This window comes from Takifugu flavidus, chromosome 13 (genome assembly GCF_003711565.1).
Source record: "Takifugu flavidus isolate HTHZ2018 chromosome 13, ASM371156v2, whole genome shotgun sequence".
Lineage (NCBI taxonomy): Eukaryota > Metazoa > Chordata > Actinopteri > Tetraodontiformes > Tetraodontidae > Takifugu > Takifugu flavidus.
This window is the reverse complement of record NC_079532.1, coordinates 82,572-93,042: the sequence shown is the minus strand read 5'-3', so window position 1 is coordinate 93,042 and position 10,471 is coordinate 82,572. Positions and strand designations below refer to the sequence as shown.

The window sequence follows — 10,471 nt, the reverse complement described above, 5'->3', positions numbered from 1 at the left end:
ACATGAAAGTCCTGAAGCAACATCAACAGATGTTTTCAATGTAAATCATTGCAATGATGATGATGATGGAGATGACAACAACAGAGTTTACAACAGCACATGAGTTAGAGATGATGGTGACAGATATGAAGATTTGCTTTCATTCAATCCGGCTTTATTTAGAAAGTGTCACCCAGGTACTCCCACAGAGATAAATATCAGCAAAAGAGTATTTCACAAAAAGCTGCACTTTCTCACCACATGCATCGGGGAGGAGGGGAAGGTCAGAGGTCAGGCAGGGGGAAAAATGTAGGAATATGGATGAAGGCAGTTGTTAATGCCGGAAGCCACAGGTAGCAGTGGATTGAACTGGAAGAAGCCTTGAGCAGGACCAGGTTATTTACTCTCCTCTGGTGGTAGACTAAGCCAGAGTTCGTCAACCATTTTTAAAAAAAAAATTTTTGTCTTGTTCTTATCACACTGATGTCTTCGCCTCTCATAAGATGACTTTTCAGTGGTTTAAGAAATGGTTATATGAGACTATATATGAAGCTCATGCGCAGTGTCATATCTGTTGTCTTGTGGATAGAGATATCAGAGAACGTGCAGCATTTAGAACAGCTATAGGAGCTTCAAGATCCCAGCCTTGTAATTAAGAACTTGAACTCATAGGAGGAAGAGGGGTGGAGAATATGGAGGTTCAAAAACAATACACTCTTGGTATTCATAGATTTTTGATGAAAAAATACAGGTGACGTTTTGATTACAAGGTTGATCTGTTTATTCAGAAGTAACAAGCAAATTAGAAAAATAACAGAGGCCACATATGTAAAATGCAACATTCTGCAGTAATGCAGAAGTGTGTCATGCCGTTACAACCAAAGTACTCTAGTGTGATATTTTGATATTTTCATTTGATATGAAAATAAACTGAACAATAGAAATTCAATTACATATGAAGTTGTCTTGCTGCGTCTAAACCCGAAACCGACTCAGCTGAAGATCTCATGTGTACTGTGCATTACAAAGGCAGTTTACTGGCAAGCGGTATCTTTTTTTTTAGGGTTAGACTGGAGTTAATCTGCTGGGATGACAGCAGGCTGTGCCACTGAGCAACTGGCCGCCGTGGATTGGACAGCATGTCAGCCCAGTGCCTCAGCTGGTTCCCAGCAGCATCACAGCCCAAGAAGATCTTCCCAATGGCATCATTCCGTGTCACGGCATCATGGTCCCAGACGGAAATCACCAGGTTTACTCTCTGTGGACAAGCAGAGGAACTTTCAAATATCCAGAATGTATCAAATCTGTATCTTTAGTGAGGCTGACCTGAATTTGATCAAAGGACACATCAAAGACAAAGGACTCATTGTAATAAGGATTCAGAGTCTTCTTTTTAATACATGTCTTCTTTTTCTTCCACTTCCTCTTGTCCAAAGCCAACTGTACTTTTACATAAGGATCTATAATAGAGAAATAAAGGAGAAGAGTTGGTCACCAGTGTTGTATGATGTCACATGCTTAATAGCTACTGTTTGGCTGAGTGATTTAATTATGCAGATTTTAGATTACAGCAAAAAGTTTATTTTCATACATAAACAAAGTACTATGAATTTTAGACAAAGAGCTGTACTACATTTAAAGTTCAGTCAGTTTTCAAATTTTCTGGTATCCGAGGTCTGTGGGGCCAAATGACCCCAAGAGATGTGTTGTTATGAGAGGTGGGATCTGCTTATGATTGGTTGGATTAATGTACAAATACACTGATATCAGGGTACAGTTATTATTGTGATAAATTATCATTTTCCTATTACTATGATTACACATTACATTCTTATATATATTATTTTACTCTGTTGCCCTTCTAGTAAACATTACGGTACACCTTTTCACCTGTTTTGCTTACCACCTTTGTATTTTATATTGGATTTGTATTGTATTTGTATTAGGAGTCAATACTTTACAAAAATCCATAAGGATATCTTCCAGAAATACCAGCCTCACCAGAGCTTCCTCCAACATCCATGCTTTTCAGGTTTCGGGCCTCTAGGATCACCACTGTCAGTTTGCCAGCAGAGGGAACGTAACGCATTGAGAAGCAAATTTCACCCAGGTTCTCTTCCTGCATGACAGAGACACCTGCTGTCTGTGGGTCATGACTGGCAGGTGCAACACTAGATACAGACCAAAGCCTCTTATTTCAGCTGACCTGAGATGCTGGCTGCAATTCCTCAACATGTATGTCAGATAAAAATTGTGTGTGTAAAAACCTCAAATTTGGCAGGCTCAGCAAGGTCCCGCCACTCCTCAATCACATGGTTCCAGTCAACATTGCAGAGCTGCAGCCGGAGTTCGCCGATGATGTTGTGTTTATGGAATCTGTTGAAGTCAAAAACCTGCATCACTGCAGTTGAATTCAGGAGAGTGGACTTAGAAATCTGTAAAAGAATGTTTGGACCATGTCAGCAAAAATCTTCATTTCCTTGAGTTAAAATCATGAGCGGGAACAAGCTTAAAGTGTCAAACGATATCAAAATATTGGTTCAAGTTTGGCAGAAAGAGATAAATATAAAACAAATGTCAACATTTAAACATTTTAATACTTGTAGAATGACTACCAAAACTACAATTAGAACTACTAATATTTATACAATTACAACTACTACTCCAAGTAATGATAATGTTTATACTACTACAACTAAAATTAATAATGCTATACTTATAAGAATACTACGATGACCAATACAACTACTAATATTACTAATACTGCTATTAATTTTGACAATAATTATCCTCGAAAACACCTTCAGGTTGATCAAATCAATTTCTACCAGCTGACAAAGTTGATGGGGGGTAAACTTCCCACTAAAGGACTTTGGGTGAGTTTTTATCTCATTTGTAATTAACTTACACTGGACTGGACTAGTCAACAATCTTACAAATATTGTGTAACTGGATTCTTGTTTACTCTACTCTGGGCTCTGTTATCTGAGCTTTTGCACATTTATGCTTGAGATAAGCCAGCTATATTGTGCTGGATGAACAAAAATCCAGATTAAAGAATGAGGGGTAACAATCCTTCTGAGACGCTGCTCCAAATCTTTGGAAAAGCTTATGTCCACAAAGAAATACCTAAAGAACTGAAATACTATAGTTTTTACTGAAACCCTATGATTATGAAGTCTGTGTAAATTCTCAGTCATCCAGGTCATTGTATCCAAGGTAGTTTTCTCTGTCAACTGGACTGGGTTTCTTCTCTTGAAGACGTTTCGCCTTCTATCCAGAAGGCTTCTTCAGTTCTGAAATCGCTTGGGAGAGAGCTTGGCACCGCCAGCGCCATAGACACCATCCACAAGCACCTTCTATTGGACAAGAACCTTACAGAAAGAACCACCTTAACACCGGCCCAAATCTGCACCATGCTGGACCTGTGTTTGAACACCACTTATTTCCAGTACAGAGAAGGCTTCTACAGGCAGAAACATGGCTGTGCCATGGGCTCACCAGTATCCCCTATAGTTGCCAACCTATACATGGAGAAGGTGGAATCCCAGGCCCTGACATCCTTCACAGGAACTGCGCCAAGCCACTGGTTCAGGTATGTTGATGACACCTGGGTCAAAATCCAAACACAAGAATTGGAAGCTTTCTCCGATCACCTCAACAAAACAGACGAACATGTAAAATTCACCCGGGAAGATGTAAAAGGAAACAGTCTGGCCTTTCTGGACAGCGCGGTCAAGATCACTGAGGACAGAAATCTCACCATCGAAGTCTACAGAAAACCTACACATACTGACCAGTACCTCCAGTTTGACTCTCACCATCCACTGGAACACAAGTTGGGAGTGATCAGAACCCTCCAACACCGGGCCAGAGAAATACCCACCACATCCCAAGGCAGAAAGAAGGAACAGGACCACATTAAGACAGCTCTCAAAACATGTGGCTACCCAGACTGGGCCTTCACCAGGACCTCAAGAAAGCGAGACCTCAGCAAAGGAGAGGAGGAGAGAAACAAACGTCGCAGCGTTTCCATCCCCTACCTGCCTGGAGTCTCGGAGAAGTTTAGGAGGATCCTCCAGAAACACGACATACCGGTTCATTTCAAACCCAGCAACACTCTCAGACAGAGGTTAGTACACCCAAAGGACAAGACACCAAGACCCAAACAAAGTAATGTTGTCTATGCTGTACAGTGCCAGGAGGAATGCAAGGAACTGTACATTGGGGAAACCAAACAACCTCTCCACAGAAGAATGGCACAACACAGACGTGCCACCTCTTCGGGTCAGGATTCAGCAGTCCACTTACACTTAAAGGAGAGTGGGCACTCCTTCGAGGACAGCCAAGTAAGGATACTGGCCAGAGAAGACCGCTGGTTTGAAAGGGGGGTTAAGGAAGCTATCCATGTTAAATTGGAGAAACCATCCTTGAACAGAGGTGGTGGCCTGAGGCACTTCCTATCGCCCACATACAATGCAGTCCTCCACTCCTTCCAACAGCAAAACAAACATTCACACCATTCCAGGAGACCCAGTGACTCATCACCATGTGACCCAGCAGACAAAGGGGAGACACCTCAACAGAAACTAGGTGAACGACCCGACCAACGACCCTGCTAACGACTCTCAGGTGACCACCCGGATCATTAGCATGCAAATGGTCCACAGGGGCTATATATTTTCAAGCTCTCTCCCAAGCGATTTCAGAACTGAAGAAGCCTTCTGGATAGAAGGCGAAACGTCTTCAAGAGAAGAAACCCAGTCCAGTTGACAGAGAAAACTACCTTGGATATGATTATGAAGACATTGTCACCTCTACTATCACTCCTGTCTTGTATTTGCCCTCTTTTAGTCCCTTTGTAAATTATATTGTGTCATTGTGTTATTAATTCTTGAGGTTTTTTGTAAATGTGGCGTATACAATAGGTTGAAGTAGCGGTTAGAAATGACTCTATTCCAATGATAATGCTATGAGAAGAGTCACAGCTTCCACAACTGGTTCGAAGATCAGATGACATGCTTGGATTTTTTCTTTTTAAATCAAATTTTTACCTGGAAAATGAAATGTTCATTGAAGATGGGCTGCAGTGTGTGTCGGAAAACTTTTGTTTCACATGTTTTAGTTTTGTCAGGCAGGATGTAAACTTTGACGTAAGGATCAGAGCTTCCTCCCAGGTCCATAGCCTTTAGACCATCTGCTTTTTTGATCCCGACTATGAGCTTGAAGGCAAACAAAGAATAGTTGTTGGTGAGTATGGTGAGAGGGCAGCAGTTTCATCTATGAACAAAACATGGTTAACTTTAGTCCATCTTCCATCTGAAACTCACAGTAGATCTAGCTAACAAATAAAAAGGTATCCTATAACAAAAAATAATAAATACATAATAAATTTAATAATAAATAATATAATAAATAAAGTTATACTGTATATTCCTCTCTAATTCACCAATCAATGTAATTTTTCATTTTAGTTTTTTACCTTTTCTTTTAAAATAAATAATTTAAATAAATGAGAGTGTTCAATTCACCTCAGATTGAACTGTTTTATACTCCAGAGAGTACAGCATCTTCCCTCTTTTCTCCTGGTTGGTTGAGCCGTAGTCCGCATCCATCACATCTGACTGAACCTATCAAAGTGCAGCAATCATGTCATTTAAGATTCTTCACAGAAACTGACACCTGACAGGATGTTTAGACCAACATTGGTGTCTGAATGTGTTTGAACTAAAGCCCTTAAGGTTGAACAGACACTCATCTGGCCTGTTATAAGAAACTGGTAGATGTTTGTCTGACATAGAGGAAGGAGAGAAGAAGACTTTAGACACCTATAGAGGAACATCTCCCAGCCAGTGGTTCAGATATGTGGATGACACCTGATGAAGATTCAAAAAGTAGAATTTGGAGGCTTTACAACCCACATCAACACCTTGGACCACTTAACCAACTTTGCCTGTGAGGATGTGAAGGATAATTGCTTAAGGCACTATACATTGCTTCCCATTTCAATCGAGAAATAGGACAGAAGAGGACAACGTGCAGCTAGTGAAGAAAGCACTAAGGCAGAAAGGTTTTTCTACCTACAATGCAGTGGTCAAGGATTCACCTGATGAGCAAGTTGTTTCTATGGACCTTGGACAAGCAGATGACCATTAACAAGAGCTTTTCCTGAAACAAACTGAGATTCAACCCTTTGATCTAGCAGTCTGATTCACAAGCCACTAGTACTTGTGTTTTCTGGGTGTACAGTAGATGTATAAAGTACATTTTTTGTGCTTACTTGTCTCTGAATTTAAGTACCTTTTGTTACTCATTCCACTATATATATATATATATGTTGTTGTTTCCTACATATACATTTAGCTGGACAGTTAGCGAACCTTGCTAATGCAATCAAAAAGATGGCTTGCTTCGTCCAAGTCAGGGGAGAGCCCCTGCCATAATTACCTTGTGGACTTGTTCGTGAGCAAGGGAGGGAGGGTGAGATTAATGGGCGAATTGGTGCAGAAATGCGGTGACTGTGTTGTCTGTCAAGTTAATGAAGGCAAAGCTTTCAATTTATCACTCAATCTATGTTCCTACCCTCACCTAAAAAACACGATCCAGGATACAAGTGGCCAAAACTAGTTTTTTTTACACAGGGTGGCGGGGCGCTACCTGACATGGGGTGAAGACCACTGCCACCCTGGAGGAGCTTGGAGTAGAGTCGCTGCTCCTCCACATTGAGAGGAGTCAGCTGAGGTGGCTTGGGCATCCGTACCAGATGCCTCTGGACGTCTCCCTCGGGAGGTGTTCCAGACATGTACTACCAGGAATCCCTGCTCAGACTGCTGTCCCTGCAACGTAGCACCATATTCAGCTAGAGAACATAGGTGGATGTATGAATAAATAGTCAAGGTTTAGGCCCTTAGGGGAGTCCAGCTGAGTTTTTACACTTTATACTGGAAACGTGCCAAAACTGAAGAAGCCTCTCGAACAAGCTTTTTTTCAGTGGTCCAGTTGACTCTTCACAAAACTTTAAAAGGTTACTAAGTAGTGTGTGCTGTCCTGGGGAAATGGACCAATCAGAAAACACCCACATATGCTAATTGTGTGTGAGGCTGCACAGAAATTTCACATAACTGTGAGGTCTTCAACTTATCAGGTTAAAAGCTGCTTTCAACCAACTACTGTATTTTCACGACCATAAGGCGCACCGTATTAAAAAGTGCAATCTCATCAACCGGATTATAGGGCATGGGCTTGGTAAAACATACCGGCACGCTATCTTAAAACATGCATACTAGCATGTATTTAGCAATATACTCACGTTATTTTTGATCAATCCTCATCCACAAATCTATCAAAGTCCTCATCTTCTCTATCCGAAATGAACAAAATAAATCCGAAATGGCTTTTGCGAAAGCCGAAAAGCCAAGAAGCATTTACAGATTTCAGAACTCGGTGCACACATACGGTAAGGCGCACCGCATTATAATGTCTTGAATTTTGGAGAAAATTCAAGACATTTAAGTGCACCCTATAGTCGCGAAAATACAGTAAATAATCAAATATAACCAGTTAGTTTACAATGTTCAATACGAGAGGGTGCTGTTGCTCACCAAAGCTGCTGCTGATTTTCCATCCATGTCTATCAGCTTGACCTTATCGTCTTTCTTCTGACGCTGTTTTTTTTTTTTTCTGCAGCCACATTTGATGCAAATGCACAAACAGCAAATAAGAATCAACAGGCCACCAACAGCAAAAATGCTGTAAATTACCCATCGTGGTACTGTGGGAGAGGACAACATTACATGATGTAGCACATTCCCAAAACAAACAGCCAACTGTCGGTCTGCCTGTCCATGATTCCAACAGGCCATGACTTACAGGGGATCTTGTCCAGCACATCATTGATGAAGGCAGAGGCAGCGGCAGCGGCTGCCTCGGCTGGGTCAAGAGTGGTGTTTGTAGAGGTGAAAGTAGTTGTAGTAGGTTCGATGGTCCATGGCAGGGGGGAGGTGGATGGAGCACTGGATCGTGATGAAGAATCTGGTGACCAGTGAGTAGAGGGCATAATGCAAGCTCTGTATGTTGAAGACAAAGGGTATTAAATAGATTTAGAAACAGACAGACAGACAGACAGACAGACAGACAGACAGACAGACAGACAGACAGACAGACAGACAGACAGACAGACAGACAGACAGACGAATAAGTAAAATGAAATATTGAAACAGCTATTGAAACAACTATTGCTAGCTTTCCCAGTCACAGATATTGATTTTAAACTTTAAAGCTTAGTTTCAGGATGTTGGAAAATTAACTGTAACCAAATTTCATTGCAATGTTGGTGATTTTTCAGTGGCATTCTAATTCTAATTCTTTTCAAACAGTTAGTGTGTCTAACGCTAAAAAACAAATAAAAAACCAAAAGCAGTCTGATCCAGCCAGTCAAAAAGTGAGTGACGTGTAAAGTCAACAACACGACAGTTAAAACCTGTACGACTCCACCATGAACAAACAGTAGCACATATACACAACATCTCAGCCCTTTTTGTTTCGGATAAATGCAAGAATGAATTAGCAGAAGCAACAACAGAGGAACAAAAAAACCAGGATTTAAAAAGACTGCAAAAAAAGTCTTTTCTGAAGTGGGACAGTTAAAATCTAACAGGACAACATACTGATATATGATCAAGAAAGAAAAAAGACATCAAAATCTTAACAAAAGTATTGTCGACTCATATAAAGATATCAACAGTTTATTACAGAACTGAAGATTTGCCTGTTTCTTTGTTTCTAAAGCAACTTAAACATATGTTATTCCATATATTAGATTTTATCTTATAAATTAGAAAAGGACTACAAATTTTAAAGAAAGAAATGACTAGAACTTTACTCACTACCACTGACTTTTCCAGAAATGTGACCGCTCAGAAATGAGGTGAGTCATGTTTAAGACTGAGTGAAAAGTAAGGAGATGGCATCGTCTGATTGCAGAGGAAATATCTCCTCCCTCTATTTCCAAGCAGGAAAACACACAGAAGTTTTCATCCAAACATGGGCGTTTCTCATTGTGAGAATGCTGAAAGACAAAAGTAAACATAAAACGCCAAATGTAACCATCATAGAATGGGAGGGGACATACAGTATAACTTTGGAATGCATAACATTTTTGCATTTTGACGAGAAAAAACAAACTGTACAGTTTTTTCATTGTGTAAATTTGGAAATATCAGGCGCAGTATCAGGTGTTTTTTTGTTGTTTTGTTTTAGGTCCCTTTTGGAGGTGCCCTGAAGTGCACCACCATCCTGTGAGTTTCGCATGACTTCAGGTGTGTATGGTCCAGTGTGATACTTGGCTTGTTAACATTTCTCCAGTAAAATTTCTTCAGGCTGCAAAACTTGATTTGAAAATTAACGCTTATGTCTTTCCTCTTTCTAAATAAACCAGGTGTATTCCAGATATCACCAAATATTTAATCTGCCTTTCTACACCACTGCGTATAGGACCATACTACATTTTTGACATTGGGCTTTTCATAAAAAACGGTACCTGAATGTCTGTCGCACCAGCGTTACCCAAGTGTCTCTCGCATCTCGTACGTAAAGTACGATTTACCTATTGTGCAGACAAGCTGCTCGCTCTCCCTCGTCGTCACTGTCACTGATTTCGAGAGGCTGACAAGAATGCCGTATGCATTTGTTCAGGGCTCATACGCCTGGGCGGGGGTTGTGGAGCATGTGTACTGCCTAGTTTCACTCTAAGGTGTGAATAGGGTGTATACAAGCCAGAGCAAATCGGTTTCCCATCGCATTATCTGCGTGTTTTTGTCGGTGTGACGCGTTTACGAGCACTTCAGTTGTCCATTGAACAATTCGTTTATTGGAGTGCCATATAAACGTTGAATGAAAACTAAATTTCGAAACAAAATTTTCGAGTCCAAATAAAAATTTACATTAGTTTCTATTATTAATGCGGGCTGTGGAAGGTCAGTGCATTCGAGACTGGATTGAGAAGCGTAGGGTTTTCAACTCAACCCCCAGTGCAGAGAAAACACGGAAGGAGTTCTGGTAGTACGGGAAAGTAAGTGTCAGCACACCTTCACCGCAAATGTACCCTTGAGCAGGGTACCAAACCCACAAATGCTCACATAGGGCCCTGCGATGAATTGGTGACTCATCCAGTGGTGGACCTGCATTCTTTAAATTGTATTCAAAATTTTAGAAAGCAAAGAAAGTAGATCAGGACAGACTTGATTGAAATGTAAATTTCATTAATTGTTTTAAAACACATTTGAAATCTATTTTCAAATGCATGAAATATAGAAAAATAGGATACATCTGACAAATTAGAATGGAAGAAGAAATTTGTAAAGGAATGTATTACATAAAATTTCAAATGCTCTGAAATATATTTTTGAAAATCTGGATTTAATGCAGTCACCAAACAACGCTTTAAGTATGCATCAAAATGTCCTTATGCCCACTTATCCACAATCCTAAATGC

At 40.5% G+C, this 10,471-nt stretch overlaps 1 protein-coding gene across 1 annotated transcript; it reads right to left on the bottom strand.

Annotated features, from left to right (window-relative positions):
• Positions 1–732: 732 nt before the first annotated feature.
• Positions 733–10,385, bottom strand: syt8 (synaptotagmin VIII). The gene is made up of 9 exons (XM_057051056.1): positions 8,865–10,385; positions 7,849–8,045; positions 7,581–7,750; positions 5,511–5,609; positions 5,034–5,201; positions 2,247–2,414; positions 1,981–2,098; positions 1,306–1,439; positions 733–1,237 (listed from the first exon to the last, which is right to left on the bottom strand). Exons 2-9 carry the CDS (start codon positions 8,033–8,035, stop codon positions 1,001–1,003), a joined length of 1,281 nt encoding a protein of 426 aa, XP_056907036.1. The 5' UTR covers positions 8,036–8,045; positions 8,865–10,385; the 3' UTR covers positions 733–1,000.
• Between the last annotated feature and the right edge of the window lie 86 nt (positions 10,386–10,471).

Excerpts from the sequence above, each read along its gene's own strand:
- syt8 (XM_057051056.1), bottom strand. The coding sequence starts at position 8,035 with ATGCCCTCTACTCACTGGTCACCAGATTCTTCATCACGATCCAGTGCT. Across the intron at positions 2,415-5,033 it reads ATGAACATTTCATTTTCCAG|ATTTCTAAGTCCACTCTCCT; the intron begins GTAAAAATTTGA and ends ATTCTTTTACAG. Across the intron at positions 1,238-1,305 it reads TGTCCTTTGATCAAATTCAG|AGAGTAAACCTGGTGATTTC; the intron begins GTCAGCCTCACT and ends GCTTGTCCACAG.